At 34.4% G+C, this 19,456-nt stretch overlaps 1 protein-coding gene across 1 annotated transcript in view; it reads left to right on the plus strand.

The window, feature by feature from the left end:
* Positions 1-4,117: 4,117 nt before the first annotated feature.
* LOC140145208 (low-density lipoprotein receptor-related protein 2-like) overlaps positions 4,118-19,456 on the plus strand; it is a 75,468-nt gene continuing 60,129 nt past the window's right edge. Inside the window, exon 1 of the mRNA XM_072166983.1 lies at positions 4,118-4,418. Within this exon, the coding sequence (XP_072023084.1) occupies positions 4,319-4,418 (100 nt within the window). The 5' untranslated portion in view covers positions 4,118-4,318. The remainder of the gene's footprint in view (positions 4,419-19,456) is intronic.

A 19,456-nucleotide genomic window follows, 5' to 3' on the forward strand; every position in this document is an offset into this window, starting at 1 on the left:
ACATTATTGCTTTAAAAAAGAGTTTCAATAGAAGTATGTTGATCACTCACGTGCAAGGTTTTGACACAAGTAATAGGAATTTCATTCCAAGCCTGAGTAGGCATATAATTAGAAAGTAAAGGTAGTTTTCCAATAACAATTGGTATCAAATGACAATAATTGCTCTTAGGCGTTGTCATAGTAGAAAAATGGATAAAGTGCATGTCACATCCTTTGTATTCTATCATATATTATTTAGAGATCTGATGGATGGTATCAATAAAAAGAGCTTAGCCTACTTAATAGCCGATTGTTAAAACTCATTTGAACGTGTCTGGACTTGTTTAACGAAAATTTCTTATGAAAAAAGGGTAACTCATCATGAGCATGATGGCCAGTTCACAGGGGAATGTTGGGGCTAAAGATTGCCCATATATCCACCCAACAGCTATAACAGGGCAGACCAGCTTGAGCACTAGGTAGAAATCGACCACGATTACAGTGTGTACATCATTTTGGCCTGTTTAACACGTAAAATCATTTTAAATATGACCGGATCAAAATAAACTCCTCAACAAAAGTTTCGAAAGTTTTTTTTTTTTCTATATCTCAGGTTATTTGTGACATGTTCATATCATGTTGCACATCAATGGATAGCTACATTACTCCCCTTTAAAATGACACCACATTTGAAACAATCACTTTTTTACGGCTGTGTACACATCTGGTGAATGTAGTGGGGTCTCAAACAGAGTGTGCCAAATTGACCATTATTCTGTGCTCAAATAACACTAGTCACCAACCTCAATAGCGATTTGAATAAGCATACGCAGCCAGAACAGCCATCACCTCCTCATGTTGCTCACGAGCCTGGTCACACATTGCTGTGTGATGGCATTTCATTCTTCAACCAGGATTTGTCGAGGTTATTCAAAGTGGTTGAATTGGCTATATTCTGGCACGCACAACACAATCAAGCTGGTCCCACAAGTGTTCAGTCGGGTTGAGCTCTGGGCTGATGGTAGCCCATTCTATTCTCTCTACTCCAATATTCTGTAGGTAGCCGTTGTCTACCCTGGCTCTGTGGGGGCAACTGTCATCTAGGAGGATTGCATTAGGGCCCAGACTGTGATGATAGGGAATTGCAGCTTGATGCACAGAATAATGGTCAATTTGGCACATTCTGTTTGAGACCCCACTACATGCACAAGACGCGTGTTTAGCCATGAAAAAAGTGATTGTTTCAAATGTGGTGTCATTGTAAAGGGGAGTAATGTAGCTATCCATTGATGTGCAACATGATATGAACATGTTACAAATAATCTGAGATATAGATGCGTGAAAAAACTTTCAAACTTTTGTTGAGGAGTTTAGTATGAACTTGCAAACTTTATTACGCTGCACATGAGCAGGGCATCAGTTTGGGTAGTTTGTGAAGACACTCCTGAATATCAACAGATAGTAGTAATTGGCTATCATTATTGTTCAGTACAGACATTGCTTGCAGGTAATATCTATGGTATATGAGTTGCTAAATTAAGATGTAGTGGTAACAATTTGGTCAGTTTATCTTCATCAATTTTCATATAGTTTGGGCATTGTTGCAAAGATATGAACTGAAACAATACAAATTAGAAAGGATTTAGTATTTTAGCTAGATTTGTAGTAATTTTCAAGGCCATGTGACCTTTGTACCTCCGGTCATCAAGACATGGCTGCCTGAAAATCATATATAATTTATTTTTAGGATTGCTGCAGTTCATTCTATGCCACAAGACCAAAATTGTGAGATTTGTCTGAGTAAATGATGGTCTAGTGGGTTTAACAAAGCACCCAAAATTGGCTATGAATACCGGATTGTTCCTACTGATTCCTCTATATAGTTATAGGGAAACATACCATAGTGCTACCCCTATCCCTAATTTAGAAAAAGACCATCAATATTTAAAATGCCTTTTGGCACAACAAGTTATACTCAGGAGGTACATTAAGTGGCCTCAATGCGCGACACACAAACATGGCAGAGTTGGTACTCTTTGATTCTACCTCATTGATTGGGTCCTATTAGGTACATTAAGTGGCCTCAATGCGCGACACACAAACATGGTAGAGTTGGTACTATTTGATTCTACCTCATTTATTGGGTCCCACTAGGTACATTAAGTGGCCTCCATGAGCGAAACAAACATGGCAGAGTTTGGTACTCTTTGATTCTACCGCATTGATTGGGTCCTATTAGGTACATTAAGTGGCCTCCATGAGTGACACACAAACATGGCGGAGTCAGTACTCTTTGATTCTACCTCATTGATTGGGTCCCATTATTGTATATTAAGTGGCCTCCATGAGTGACACACAAACATGGCGGAGTCGGTACTCTTTGATTCTACCTCATTGATTGGGTCCTATTAGGTACATTAAGTGGCCTCAATGCGCGACACACAAACATGGCGGAGTCAGTACTCTTTGATTCTACCTCATTGATTGGGTCCTATTAGGTACATTAAGTGGCCTCCATCGAATGACACACAAACATGGCAGAGTCGGTACTCTTTGATTCTACCTCATTGATTGGGTCTCATTAGGTACATTAAGTGGCCTCCATGAGTGACACACAAACATGGCAGAGTTGGTACTCTTTGATTCTACCTCATTTATTGGGTCCCACTAGGTACATTAAGTGGCCTCCATGAGCTTAAAACAAACATGGCAGAGTTTGGTACTCTTTGATTCTACCGCATTGATTGGGTCCTATTAGGTACATTAAGTGGCCTCCATGAGTGACACACAAACATGGCGGAGTCAGTACTCTTTGATTCTACCTCATTGATTGGGTCCCATTATTGTATATTAAGTGGCCTCCATGAGTGACACACAAACATGGCAGAGTCGGTACTCTTTGATTCTACCTCATTGATTGGGTCCCATTAGGTACATTAAGTGGCCTCCATGCGTGAAACACAAAACATGACAGAGTCGGTACTCTTTGATTCTACCTCATTGATTGGGTCCCATTAGGTACATTAAGTGGCCTCCATGAGTGACACACAAACATGGCAGAGTCGGTACTCTTTGATTCTACCTCATTGATTGGGTCCAATTAGGTACATTAAGTGGCCTCCATCGAGTGACACACAAACATGACAGAGTCGGTACTCTTTGATTTTACCTCTTTGATTGGGTCCAATTAGGTACATTAAGTGGCCTCCATGAGCGACACACAAACATGGCGGAGTCCATACTCTTTGATTCTACCTCATTGAGTCCAAATGACAATTGTTTAAGGCAGAGGCAAAGTATTGGGCTATTCCTGTTGAAATCTCCACACCCCATATGGAAGAAAATGAATTAAATCTCCCACAGAGGGAGTGAAGCACTTGTTCAGTGCCTGTATGGGACCATGACAACCCGTCTTTGACATTACAAAATCCACGGTGCATGCGCCTCGTTGGCACCCCCCTCGAGGAACTAGATTAAGGTCATCTCTTCCATAAGGGGTACATGGTGTTCAACTGGAATACCCCAATTGTACCATCCATGCGATGTAATAATTTCAGGAGACTGTTGTCCATTCAAAGACAGGCCACTTAAGGCCAATATCACAACACAAGAGACTGCTGTCCAGAGACAGGTCAGAGACTGTTCAGAGACAGGTCAAGAAGCACCTGTGTTACAGGTGCCATATCTTACTGAAACACTGAATTCAAAATGAAATCCATCTGGAAAGACTAGAAAAAAAAAGTAGCTGAATATGGAACCCAGTGCATTGTTTGAGATAAAGAAATTTTGAGATTTATGTTTATGTGCATATTCGAATTATTCTTGGCAATAAACAATCATTGGGCTACAAGTTATATTCATCACGTTTAAAGGGCTCCAATTTAGAAGCGTTTTCAGTAGTCATGTAAAACCTTTGAGAACCAGCTAATAATTTACATGCATGTTGAATTATTAATCTCTTGGTTCCGTTTTCATTAAAAGCTTATTGTACTTGAAAAAATATATAAAAAAGAGTCTATCATGAAACCACTTAACTTGATTAGGCATAGTGCTTAATGTCATAAAGACAGAAATTCAGTGCGCAATAAGGGTATTTTTTAGTTGGCTATCACTTCTGACAAAGCTGTTGGAGTTGACATACGCGTTTTTATCTTCTCTCGATTTGAAAGATAGTCGTAGCAATTTGCTAAAGTAAGATACTGTCTGAATATTCACAAACAACTTTTCATCTGCTAATTAAAGAAGTAATTAACAGGAATTTGCTAATTCAATCATCTGCTGAAGTAATTAACAGGATTTTGCTAATTAATCATCTGCTGATTTAAGAAGAATAACAGAAATGGATAAATCAAAGGCTAGCTGCAGTTTGGTGTGGATCGTTGTAGTCCTGGTGACAATGATACTTTCATGTATCATTGCACTTGCTTATGGAGAAAAGGGTAAGTACTGTATCATCATCTCCTCATCATTAATCTTTTTCTTACTCGTTTCCCTTTCTTCCCCAATCTGTGTAGTAGAACTTGAAAAGTAATCATGTATTAAGCATCCCATTTTCAGAACAATATTCTTTGGAGATTGGATGCGAAATTTCACCATTTTTATGATATATTGCTTGAAGGTTCCATCTCATATGTGACACGATCTGATCAGAAAAGACCAAAGCAGGTGCTTTTGAAAATTGCGTTGTTAGTTTCATCAACTTACAGTGTTCAAGTTTGTTGCCATCCCTAGCATACTTGCTTGCAATGTTATGAGCTTTTGCTTTGCCGACTTTCTTATGTATGTTATTTTGTGCTCCTTATTTCTGCATCAATTTCACAATTGCCACCTTTTTCTAATTTGATCAGAACGTGTATCATATTAACAGCTGTTCTTGTCTCAATTCATAACTTATAATACAAAGTTGCTTCACTACAAGAAATAAGTTTATAATGTGTGCTTTGATAAGTAATATTCTCTGCTCTTGTGTTAACCCTAACCATCTAAGGGCTTTTTGGCGTCGGGTAGGGAAAGAAGGAAGGAATAAAGAGAGAAAAGAAGGAAAGAAGTTGTTTGCTCTGGGTGGGATTCGAACCCGAGACCCCTCGCATGCCGTGCACTGGGTCGGCGACACTTTGCCACGGGTCTTGGGCTTCGCTGGCCAGCGAAACCGTGCCTATATATCACTTTGGGCGATTGCGTCATCACACCACATGGGATGCATGCACGAACAGCGCATATATCAAGTAGTATTTTGTAGTATACCGTCCTGTTAGGGTTAAGAACTTAATGCTCACTAAGTCTGTTTTCTTTTCTCATGTCATGATGTAGTTCGGGATGTTATTTATAAGACAAAGTTGCTTCACTATTCTTTACAAACCATGAGAAATAAGTTTATTATCATATGTGCTTTGATATGTATATAAGATGCTCACTTAGTCTGTGAGAGTTAACGACTTGTTCTTGTCTCATAATTTGACGTAATCCGGGATGTTATTCATAAGACAAAGTTGCTTCACTGTTCTTTAAAACCCACGAGAAATAAGTTTATTATCATATGTGCTTTGATATGTATATAAGATGCTCACTTAGTCTGTAAGAGTTAACGACTTGTTCTTGTCTCATAATTTGACGTAATCCGGGATGTTATTCATAAGACAAAGTTGCTTCACTGTTCTTTAAAACCCACGAGAAATAAGTTTATTATCATATGTGCTTTGATATGTATATAAGATGCTCACTTAGTCTGTAAGAGTTAACGACTTGTTCTTGTCTCATAATTTGACGTAATCCGGGATGTTATTCATAAGACAAAGTTGCTTCACTGTTCTTTAAAACCCACGAGAAATAAGTTTATTATCATATGTGCTTTGATATGTATATAAGATGCTCACTTAGTCTGTAAGAGTTAACGACTTGTTCTTGTCTCATAGTTTGACGTAATCCGGGATGTTATTCATAAGACAAAGTTGCTTCACTGTTCTTTAAAACCCACGAGAAATAAGTTTATTATCATATGTGCTTTGATATGTATATAAGATGCTCACTTAGTCTGTAAGAGTTAACGACTTGTTCTTGTCTCATAATTTGACGTAATCCGGGATGTTATTCATAAGACAAAGTTGCTTCACTGTTCTTTAAAACCCACGAGAAATAAGTTTATTATCATATGTGCTTTGATATGTATATAAGATGCTCACTTAGTCTGTAAGAGTTAACGACTTGTTCTTGTCTCATTATTTGACGTAATCCGGGATGTTATTCATAAGAAAACGTTGCTTCACTGTTCTTTAAAACCCATGAGAAATAAGTTTGTAATCATTATGTGCTTTGATATGTAAGTTAAGATAAGATAGTTCCTGTGTTAAGAAATTCATGTTCATTTCAAGTCTGTAAGAGTTAACGACTTGTTCTTGTCTCATTATTTGACGTAATCCGGGATGTTATTCATAAGACAAAGTTGCTTCACTGTTCTTTAAAACCCATGAGAAATAAGTTTGTAATCATTATGTGCTTTGATATGTAAGTTAAGATAAGATAGTTCCTGTGTTAAGAAATTCATGTTCATTTCAAGTCTGTAAGAGTTAACGACTTGTTCTTGTCTCATTATTTGACGTAATCCGGGATGTTATTCATAAGACAAAGTTGCTTCACTGTTCTTTAAAACCCATGAGAAATAAGTTTGTAATCATTATGTGCTTTGATATGTAAGTTAAGATAAGATAGTTCCTGTGTTAAGAAATTCATGTTCATTTCAAGTCTGTAAGAGTTAACGACTTGTTCTTGTCTCATTATTTGACGTAATCCGGGATGTTATTCATAAGACAAAGTTGCTTCACTGTTCTTTAAAACCCACGAGAAATAAGTTTATTATCATATGTGCTTTGATATGTATATAAGATGCTCACTTAGTCTGTAAGAGTTAACGACTTGTTCTTGTCTCATTATTTGACGTAATCCGGGATGTTATTCATAAGACAAAGTTGCTTCACTGTTCTTTAAAACCCACGAGAAATAAGTTTATTATCATATGTGCTTTGATATGTATATAAGATGCTCACTTAGTCTGTAAGAGTTAACGACTTGTTCTTGTCTCATTATTTGACGTAATCCAGAATGTTATTCATAAGACAAAGTTGCTTCACTGTTCTTTAAAACCCACGAGAAATAAGTTTATTATCATATGTGCTTTGATATGTATATAAGATGCTCACTTAGTCTGTAAGAGTTAACGACTTGTTCTTGTCTCATTATTTGACGTAATCCGGGATGTTATTCATAAGAAAACGTTGCTTCACTGTTCTTTAAAACCCACGAGAAATAAGTTTATTATCATATGTGCTTTGATATGTATATAAGATGCTCACTTAGTCTGTAAGAGTTAACGACTTGTTCTTGTCTCATTATTTGACGTAATCCGGGATGTTATTCATAAGACAAAGTTGCTTCACTGTTCTTTAAAACCCATGAGAAATAAGTTTATTATCATATGTGCTTTGATATGTATATAAGATGCTCACTTAGTCTGTAAGAGTTAACGACTTGTTCTTGTCTCATTATTTGACGTAATCCGGGATGTTATTCATAAGACAAAGTTGCTTCACTGTTCTTTAAAACCCATGAGAAATAAGTTTATTATCATATGTGCTTTGATATGTATATAAGATGCTCACTTAGTCTGTAAGAGTTAACGACTTGTTCTTGTCTCATTATTTGACGTAATCCGGGATGTTATTCATAAGAAAACGTTGCTTCACTGTTCTTTAAAACCCACGAGAAATAAGTTTATTATCATATGTGCTTTGATATGTATATAAGATGCTCACTTAGTCTGTAAGAGTTAACGACTTGTTCTTGTCTCATTATTTGACGTAATCCGGGATGTTATTCATAAGAAAACGTTGCTTCACTGTTCTTTAAAACCCACGAGAAATAAGTTTGTAATCATTATGTGCTTTGATATGTATATAAGATGCTCACTTAGTCTGTAAGAGTTAACGACTTGTTCTTGTCTCATTATTTGACGTAATCCAGAATGTTATTCATAAGACAAAGTTGCTTCACTGTTCTTTAAAACCCATGAGAAATAAGTTTGTAATCATTATGTGCTTTGATATGTATATAAGATAGTTCCTATGTTAAGAAATTCATGTTCATTTCAAGTCTGTAAGAGTTAACGACTTGTTCTTGTCTCATTATTTGACTAATCCAGAATGTTATTCATAAGACAAAGTTGCTTCACTGTTCTTTAAAACCCATGAGAAATAAGTTCGTAATCATATGTGCTTTTATATGTATATAAGATAGTTCCTATGTTAAGAAATTCATGCTCATTTCAAGTCTGTAAGAGTTAAAGATTTGTTCTTGTCTCATTATTTGACGTAATCCGGGATGTTATTCATAAGACAAAGTTGCTTCACTGTTCTTTAAAACCCACGAGAAATAAGTTTATTATCATATGTGCTTTGATATGTATATAAGATGCTCACTTAGTCTGTAAGAGTTAACGACTTGTTCTTGTCTCATAATTTGACGTAATCCGGGATGTTATTCATAAGAAAACGTTGCTTCACTGTTCTTTAAAACCCACGAGAAATAAGTTTATTATCATATGTGCTTTGATATGTATATAAGATGCTCACTTAGTCTGTAAGAGTTAACGACTTGTTCTTGTCTCATTATTTGACGTAATCCGGGATGTTATTCATAAGAAAACGTTGCTTCACTGTTCTTTAAAACCCACGAGAAATAAGTTTATTATCATATGTGCTTTTATATGTATATAAGATAGTTCCTATGTTAAGAAATTCATGTTCATTTCAAGTCTGTAAGAGTTAACGACTTGTTCTTGTCTCATTATTTGACGTAATCCGGGATGTTATTCATAAGAAAACGTTGCTTCACTGTTCTTTAAAACCCACGAGAAATAAGTTTATTATCATATGTGCTTTTATATGTATATAAGATAGTTCCTATGTTAAGAAATTCATGTTCATTTCAAGTCTGTAAGAGTTAACGACTTGTTCTTGTCTCATTATTTGACGTAATCCGGGATGTTATTCATAAGAAAATGTTGCTTCACTGTTCTTTAAAACCCACGAGAAATAAGTTTATTATCATATGTGCTTTGATATGTATATAAGATGCTCACTTAGTCTGTAAGAGTTAACGACTTGTTCTTGTCTCATTATTTGACGTAATCCAGAATGTTATTCATAAGACAAAGTTGCTTCACTGTTCTTTAAAACCCACGAGAAATAAGTTTATTATCATATGTGCTTTGATATGTATATAAGATGCTCACTTAGTCTGTAAGAGTTAACGACTTGTTCTTGTCTCATTATTTGACGTAATCCGGGATGTTATTCATAAGAAAACGTTGCTTCACTGTTCTTTAAAACCCACGAGAAATAAGTTTATTATCATATGTGCTTTGATATGTATATAAGATGCTCACTTAGTCTGTAAGAGTTAACGACTTGTTCTTGTCTCATTATTTGACGTAATCCGGGATGTTATTCATAAGACAAAGTTGCTTCACTGTTCTTTAAAACCCATGAGAAATAAGTTTATTATCATATGTGCTTTGATATGTATATAAGATGCTCACTTAGTCTGTAAGAGTTAACGACTTGTTCTTGTCTCATTATTTGACGTAATCCGGGATGTTATTCATAAGACAAAGTTGCTTCACTGTTCTTTAAAACCCATGAGAAATAAGTTTATTATCATATGTGCTTTGATATGTATATAAGATGCTCACTTAGTCTGTAAGAGTTAACGACTTGTTCTTGTCTCATTATTTGACGTAATCCGGGATGTTATTCATAAGAAAACGTTGCTTCACTGTTCTTTAAAACCCACGAGAAATAAGTTTATTATCATATGTGCTTTGATATGTATATAAGATGCTCACTTAGTCTGTAAGAGTTAACGACTTGTTCTTGTCTCATTATTTGACGTAATCCGGGATGTTATTCATAAGAAAACGTTGCTTCACTGTTCTTTAAAACCCACGAGAAATAAGTTTGTAATCATTATGTGCTTTGATATGTATATAAGATGCTCACTTAGTCTGTAAGAGTTAACGACTTGTTCTTGTCTCATTATTTGACGTAATCCAGAATGTTATTCATAAGACAAAGTTGCTTCACTGTTCTTTAAAACCCATGAGAAATAAGTTTGTAATCATTATGTGCTTTGATATGTATATAAGATAGTTCCTATGTTAAGAAATTCATGTTCATTTCAAGTCTGTAAGAGTTAACGACTTGTTCTTGTCTCATTATTTGACTAATCCAGAATGTTATTCATAAGACAAAGTTGCTTCACTGTTCTTTAAAACCCATGAGAAATAAGTTCGTAATCATATGTGCTTTTATATGTATATAAGATAGTTCCTATGTTAAGAAATTCATGCTCATTTCAAGTCTGTAAGAGTTAAAGATTTGTTCTTGTCTCATTATTTGACGTAATCCGGGATGTTATTCATAAGACAAAGTTGCTTCACTGTTCTTTAAAACCCACGAGAAATAAGTTTATTATCATATGTGCTTTGATATGTATATAAGATGCTCACTTAGTCTGTAAGAGTTAACGACTTGTTCTTGTCTCATAATTTGACGTAATCCGGGATGTTATTCATAAGAAAACGTTGCTTCACTGTTCTTTAAAACCCACGAGAAATAAGTTTGTAATCATATGTGCTTTGATATGTAAGTTAAGATAAGATAGTTCCTGTGTTAAGAAATTCATGTTCATTTCAAGTCTGTAAGAGTTAACGACTTGTTCTTGTCTCATTATTTGACGTAATCCGGGATGTTATTCATAAGAAAACGTTGCTTCACTGTTCTTTAAAACCCACGAGAAATAAGTTTATTATCATATGTGCTTTGATATGTATATAAGATGCTCACTTAGTCTGTAAGAGTTAACGACTTGTTCTTGTCTCATTATTTGACGTAATCCGGGATGTTATTCATAAGACAAAGTTGCTTCACTGTTCTTTAAAACCCACGAGAAATAAGTTTGTAATCATTATGTGCTTTGATATGTAAGTTAAGATAAGATAGTTCCTGTGTTAAGAAATTCATGTTCATTTCAAGTCTGTAAGAGTTAACGACTTGTTCTTGTCTCATTATTTGACGTAATCCGGGATGTTATTCATAAGAAAACGTTGCTTCACTGTTCTTTAAAACCCACGAGAAATAAGTTTATTATCATATGTGCTTTGATATGTATATAAGATGCTCACTTAGTCTGTAAGAGTTAACGACTTGTTCTTGTCTCATTATTTGACGTAATCCGGGATGTTATTCATAAGACAAAGTTGCTTCACTGTTCTTTAAAACCCACGAGAAATAAGTTTATTATCATATGTGCTTTGATATGTATATAAGATGCTCACTTAGTCTGTAAGAGTTAACGACTTGTTCTTGTCTCATTATTTGACGTAATCCAGAATGTTATTCATAAGACAAAGTTGCTTCACTGTTCTTTAAAACCCATGAGAAATAAGTTTGTAATCATTATGTGCTTTGATATGTATATAAGATAGTTCCTATGTTAAGAAATTCATGTTCATTTCAAGTCTGTAAGAGTTAACGACTTGTTCTTGTCTCATTATTTGACTAATCCAGAATGTTATTCATAAGACAAAGTTGCTTCACTGTTCTTTAAAACCCATGAGAAATAAGTTCGTAATCATATGTGCTTTTATATGTATATAAGATAGTTCCTATGTTAAGAAATTCATGCTCATTTCAAGTCTGTAAGAGTTAAAGATTTGTTCTTGTCTCATTATTTGACGTAGTCCGGGATGTTATTCATAAGACAAAGTTGTTTCACTGTTCTTTAAAAACCATGAGAAATAAGTTTGTAATCATATGTGCTTTGATATATATACATGTATATATATATATATATATATATATATATATATATATATATATATATATATATATATATATGTTCATGTCTCATTATTTGACATAGTCCAGGATGGTATTTATAACATAAAGTTGCTTTACTATTCTAAGCTTTACCACAAATGCAAGATATCATAATAATGATGTGTGCTTTGATAAGTAAGATAGTTCCGATGTTAAGAACATTTTAAACCCAAAAAGGAGAGTTTATCGATTGATCAACATTAAAAATACACAAATAACATGATAAATGATCATTTTAGGTGATAGATAGGCCTACTGTCTGTTCAATTAGCTTAGATTCTTGAATTTTTAAGATATTTGAAAAAATAAAAATTGTGGTCAAAGTCATCAAAGAAGAGTGTTAGCACAGCCTTAGACCTAACGTGATTTATACTTTTCAAATTCTAAAGTTCAATTTAAAACCCCATTTCTTTTCAATTTTGGTCTTTTCCCGCGATATTTTTATAAAAAGCCGTAGAACGTCGGGTACCATAAACTTTTTGGAATCAATCCATTTAGAGCAATGGGGACGAATGTCACAATGCGCAGAGATGGTATTTATTCGACCATCCGCATCAGGAAGTATTGTCCAGCAAAATATTTTGCTGAAACCCTATACTGTCGAAACATTACGTTATTATGAGAACTAAGGTTTTCTAAAATAGGCCCAGCTTATATAAATACATTCCTTGTGTATGTATTTATTTATTTATTTATTTATTTATTTATTTATTTATTTATTTATTTATTTATTTATTTATTTATTTATTGTGCGAATGGGTCTGAGAATGGGTCTGAGAAGGTGTAGGCCTATTATAAAACTACACATTTATTTTCATTTTGTTATTTCGTTTTGTTTGTTGAATACAAACTGGAAAAACTGTGAAACAAAAGAACTTTTATACAAGAAAATATTATTTAAAACAATCAGGTTACCGAAAACATTTCTTGTAAAGTTACTGTATCTGAAAATGTCAAGCGAATGCTGATATTCTTGGGAAGGAATGGTTAATGGTGGTATTAAACAACACTCAATTTACATTGTAAACCAGTTGAAATGAGAACGAAATCCATAATTTTAATGTCCTTGTTTAGGAAAAAATTATGCTCAGAATAATGTTATGCATAAAACGTACTCGCGCCATATAATTTTGTGTAACAAAAACCGGTGGACCATCATCACCTGTAGAACCTATCCAATAACCGGAACGGTATAACAATTGAAATGGCAGGACAGATTGGCCCGCAGATTGGTGGACAGATTCATGAGATTGTTTTGCTAAATTGGATAGGGTCTATGCCCTAAGTTGAGATTGGACCGTCCTACTTGATTTGTAAAAAGGTCGCGAACCCTTTCGGTGGACCCAAGTAACTGCCCAAAATGAGGCAGAATTGAAAAGAAATGGGGTTTTAAATTGAACTTGGGAATTTGAAAAGTATAAATCACGTTAGGTCTAAGGCTGTGCTAACACTTTTCTTTGATGACTTTGGCCACAAGTTTTTATTTTTTCAAACATCTTGAAAATTCAAGAATCTAAGCTAATTGAACAGACAGTAATATTTAATAACTTTTCATGTTTCCTGTATCCTTACCAATTATATCTTTACCATACCAACGAGTGGTGACGGTATATGCCTACCAACATCTTGAAATAGGGCCTTTGGTAGTGAATGTCTTGACAAAGTGGGGCGTTATGTATATATAGAATGTTTTGAAAAAGATGGTGATTGCCTACGGAGTTCTTAAAAGAGGGTTATTAGCTATACACAGTTTTGAAAATAAATAATGGAATTTCATTAATTCTAAATTCATAATATAAATGTGCTTATATTTATAGGTATGTGATTCGCCTATTGCACGGTTCCGCCATATGCGGGGAGAGCCTCGAACTGGCAATAGACATGAAAGGAAGTATTACGTAACTTCATGCAATGTTATATGACTGGTTCAATTCCCATTCATGCATGCTGCCAGATCGAGGCTCTCCTTGCATATGGCGGAACCGTGCAATGGGTGAATTGCATTATTTATTAGCATTTTGTATGTAGGCCTATGTATATGTAGTATATGACAATGTGGTCATGCATTATAGAGTTAAATTCCACAAAAATCACCAGGTAGCTACAAACAAAAGAGCATAATGCGTAAATCATGGGGGAAGGGAGAGGAAGGTCGTTGGGTAATAAAAGATAATAATAACTGGTATTTGTATAGCGCTCCAGCTACCCCAGTGTGCATCACAATGAATAAAAGACAAGCAAATTACCTATGAAACACAGTCATGAACTATTAAACTTAATAATGACTCAAAGATAACATGATAAGTTCAAAATGACAAAGTATCATGAGTATAAAATACACGAAAATCCGTATTTTTGCAAACTACATTTAAAAACCAAAATGTCAATATTACACATAGGGACTATTGTAAAACTATAATTTTATATGAGGCAAGGATGCCGAGCCTGCAACCTTGTGCAAAATGTAATGATTGACCAACAATCTTTCATTTGGCCTGTTTTAATCTACAATTAAGTTGACTTTAAGTTAATGTTAGCATTAAAATTGCTCATATGTGACGTGTCATGTCAAAAACAGACACTTTTGGGCAGGTTATCAATTTTGAGGTTTTACATATTTTAAATATAGAGATATTTTGCTCCACAACACCGTTTTCCCCAAATGAAATTGGACATTCATAAGCGAAGATATTGAGTTCGTAAGTTGTGGTATTATAAAATTGGAAATTGAGATATCGGTTATTCAAAATATTATTGACAATGTTAAGAGTATGAATGACCTTGAAAAATGTCTGAAAAATACAAGATGCCAGTTATTTTCCGGTCTGAAACTATCAGACAATATTTTAAACATTATTAAGCATCACAGATTTGCAAGAAAACCCAAATTGTGAAAACAATCACCACGGGCAAATTTTTGGCTATTTCTCCATTTACGATCCTGCCCAAAGGTGTCTGCTTTCGATATACCACACCACATAATTGCATTTTGCCATGTGTTAAAGTCTTTTGTTTGCGGACGATTTGGCAATTTTCCCTCTTGTTTATTTTGCTCGACACGCCACTGATTGGTGCTATATGTATACGTAATGGTTGCCAAAACATTTATCATTGAACAAATTCACAAATTCGAGCTTAATAATAATCATAAATGTGGAGTGTATGTGGGGTGTGTGTTGGGGGTGGGGGTGAGTTTGTGTATTTTTGTGTGCATAAGCATCTGAAGTGGATGTGACCATGTGATGGTATGTGGGGAATAGCTGATTGTGGGTGTAGTTATGTGCATGAGTGACAGCTTTATTGAATTGCATGGAGAGTGAACAATAATTTTTGTAAATTGTAAATATTGTTATCTGTAGGCCTATTCCCTATCATTTTCAAAATATTTCATGTATCTTTTATATTCCTCCTGGTTTGTGTTATGTATTGTAATGTTCAATTATTTAAATACATTATTATGTTATTTTCGGGGTATAACTTAAGTTCTGGAAGAGCAATATTGTAATTGAGCATGTCTTACTGTTATGAGGGATATTCTTAGTTTAAATGAGGGTACGGGGATGTGCGACAGATTTTGGTGCACTGCATTTTCAGCCATTTTGGCTTATTGATGGCCATCAATTTCAGAGAAAATTTGATTTAAGAAATTGTGTTTTTCAACGTTTTCTCCAAAAGAGTCAATTCATCATTGTTTTGTTTTAGCAAAATTTGCGAAAATATTCCGAAAGTTGGTCTGATTTCAGGTCTTGATTTTCATCAAATTTTGTTTCAAATCGGGTAGTTTTTCGGAGTCCCAGCTGCACATCCCCACCCAAGCCAAAGTTGAGACCTCCACCCGTACAGTCTATAATGTGATAATGATATACAGCCTGTCTCAAAAAAATTGTGCAAGTGAAAAGTGCCCTCTCTTAGAAAATATCGTTGTGACATGATGCTTACATCAGCGTCAAGGGCGTAGTCTTAGCTCTCAAATGCCGTTTGTTCTGTTCAATTTGCTTGTTTTAATCTCGAGATATGTTTAGTTAAAGACGAAAGTGTAAAATCACAATTGTGCCACTTTTACTTGGGAAGAGGGCTTTACATGTAACAGTGATAGCATCAAGTTTATCAAGAGTTCCTTCGTGAAATCAAAAGAACATGCATCAATTACACAATGCAATTTTTTTTACTGTTTTTACTTTTTTATTATGATGCAGGAATGATGATTCACTTTTCCACTTAAAAGAGATTAAGTGCAATATCAGATATTTATTTAGTAGGGTTGGCCACGGTCAAAAAATTTTTTCTTGTTGAGGTGAAAGGACTTTGGTGGGAGGTTACAAAAATGCATTTCGAAAATTCAGCTGAAGTCCGTTGCCATGGCAACGGCCCGATTTGTGTTTTTTACAATTTTCGCCTATTTTGGAGCTAAAAAAGTGAAAATTGCCCTTAAAAGGGCGACTTGTTGCCTTAATATACAAGTTGGTATTTAAAAATAAATTATATCATAAAAAAGCCTTATCCTTGTTCTATCTACAAACGAGGTTGTGTTTGGAGATTCTTTTTTTAAATATCGATTTCGGACCTGGCAACACTGCAAGTTTTTCAAATTTGAAAATGCCATTTTTACCGATTTTGGCGATACGAAAAATTAACTTTTGCGCTCACCTAGGATTTTGTCGATATGGTTATTGGTAGAACATACCTTACCCCCAACATATCTAATAAGAACAGCTTGGGGAAATTTATTTCTCTAAGGAAGGTGTTGCCAGAAAAACATACATTTTGTAAAAATTCAAAATTCTCATTTAAAAAGAAAATTTGCTGCATTTTGCCCTAGATTTAGCACATGTGATGTAATGAGTTGTATGTAGAGTCATTTTGTCATCATGGTCAACGATTCTGAATGTTTGGAAACAATAAATGAAGTTTAATTTTAATGCGGTGTTGCCAGATGTCCAAAATTATGAGAGCTACATTACGCAAAATAGCCCAAATAGGTAAAGTTTTCATGTATGAATCTAGTGAATCCAGTTAAATCACGGTCTATTATTATAAATCATGTTATCATAATTTTTACCTGTTCTAAATGTTTGGAAACAAAAACGTTCATCATACAGTGTTGCCAGATGCCAAAAAGTAGAAAAGATAGGTAAAATTCTGGTTAACCCTGGGCACCATATTTTCATAAATTTTTTTTTTTTCTAATTTGCCCCGAATTTATTACATGTGATGTAATGAATTGTATGTAGAGTCACATTATCATCATGGACAACTATTCTCTATGTTTCGAAACTTTAATTTTAATGCAGTGTTGCCAGATACCTAAACTATAAAAAAAAAATGAGAAGTTTTTATGTATGATAAACAATTTCTTTGATGATGCATCTAAAATACAATTAAATTATAATAAATTTCGATATGACCCCTTTAACCATGTTAACCTATCTGTTTGTCAGTTGTGATTGTTTAACATAGTGTTGCCGGATGCCAAATACTAGCAGACATAGGAGGATTTTGTAAAAAATACACCATACATGCCATACACTCTCAGAGCTTTTTAAACCTTGTACTTTACTTAACCACTTCAACATTGACATAAACTTTCCAGTAAACATGTTTACAAACAAAATTATAATTTTAAGTCCTCAGTATCGCCAAGTTTCATTTTCATTTCAGATATTGCTGAAAAGTTGGAAAAGGAATTGGCCAATCATAACTTATCAATACACATACACTCTTTACCAGTGTTCCATTATCATGATTATATGACCAGGTATTGATCAAAAAGTGTTCCCAGAACATAATTTTGAGTTTAACAAGACATTCTTGATGTACAGGGTGTATCAAAATGGTTGGTACCGGGATATGTGACATTTTCAAAAATATATCAAAAATATAAAATTGCTAAAACAGATAGAAAGGGGAATATGTTAACTTATTGTTCCAATAATCTGAAGATAATAGGTTGATGCATCTGGGAGCTACAGTCATTTAAGCGAAGATTAAAAGAATAACGGGTCCTTGGTCAGAACCTGAATCCAGTCCAAAATCAAAACCATAAAGGGGTAAAAATATAAAAGAAAATATCCGAAATATGTCTCACCTTGTGAAACTTATAAAAACGAAACATTTTTATGATACATATATTATATATATCAAAACACTTTCTTGTGTTAAAAGAATAACGGGTCCTTGGTCAGAACCTGAATCCAGTCCAAAATCAAAACCATAAAGGGGTAAAAATATAAAAGAAAATATCCGAAATATGTCTCACCTTGTGAAACTTATAAAAACGAAACAAGCGAAGTGTTTATAGGCCAAGTTTTATGCATGTAGGCTTTTAATATGGTACGACAGACCAGAGATGGTAGTCGTATATAAATATTTTAAGCTTACAATAGCTTTCGCACGTACGAGAGATCCGAGGTGGATATTTGTACTGTTATACTTGGTCTTTTATTAATGTACAGAAAAGGTACATAGATTCGACATGTCGAATTTATTTATGTTGAATTCTAAGCATGGGTCATAAGAAAAATCTAGACCTACATATACAGTGCAACTGACGAAGGAAAAGATTCCAGAAACGTGTTCATTGCTTAACAGCCTGCATACAGCTGGCAAAACACGTCTTGCTAGCTGTATGCTTTCTAGCAACGGTTTTCAGAATGTCCTAAATTGGATAAAATCAAGTTGATTACCGTTATGAGTGGGAACTTTGTAACAGCTCTAGAGGCGAGAGATTGCATTAGGGCTTTAGCGGTTTACCGATCTTTCTAGCCCTGCGGGGCCTATATAAAAGAAACTCACTTGGAGTGTTTAGTCGTCGTATGGGAGTCGCCGGCCTCGGGCCTGTCGGCCCTGCGGCCTTGCTGTTTTTAGTGTTAATTTACAATTTTAGTTCGCTGACGCAGACATTGTTACTAAAAGACAGCGAAGTGTTCAATTGGTTGAGTAGAAGATTGTTTTGGAAATTTGGAAAGAATTTGAATGTTTTGAAAGATTTCGAAACAAAATAGGCTTTAAAGCCTGAAATATTTAGATGGTTTATTTAAATAAAGACAATTTTATATGCATGTCTGAAGTAATACTACTAAGTTTCGAGAGATATGAGTAGTATTAGATTTCTTCAACATGACCATATAAAGCTATACTATATACTATTCTAATTCAGAAGAAAAGAGTAGTATATTTTGGGAAACACGTATAGTTTCCTTAGACACGTTGAAGAAAGTAGTGTTTTGATATATATAATATATGTATCATAAAATGTTTCGTTTCTCAGGTTTTTATAAGTTTCACAAGGTGAGACATATTTGGGATATTTTCTTTTATATTTATACCCTTTTGTGGTTTTGATTTTGGACTGGATTCAGGTTCTGACCATGGGCCCGTTATTTCTTTTAATTTAGCATTGTTTTACTTACACAGCACAAGATGAATAGCTTCACTGCTTGAACTATTTATTGCATGCATGTTCTCAATCATTATCTCAGTTCAGTCTACATAACATAAAATTGCTGTACACGTATACTTTTAGAAAGATAGTTCCCGAAGTCTCTGCC

Source organism: Amphiura filiformis, chromosome 2 (assembly GCF_039555335.1).
Source record: "Amphiura filiformis chromosome 2, Afil_fr2py, whole genome shotgun sequence".
Lineage (NCBI taxonomy): Eukaryota > Metazoa > Echinodermata > Ophiuroidea > Amphilepidida > Amphiuridae > Amphiura > Amphiura filiformis.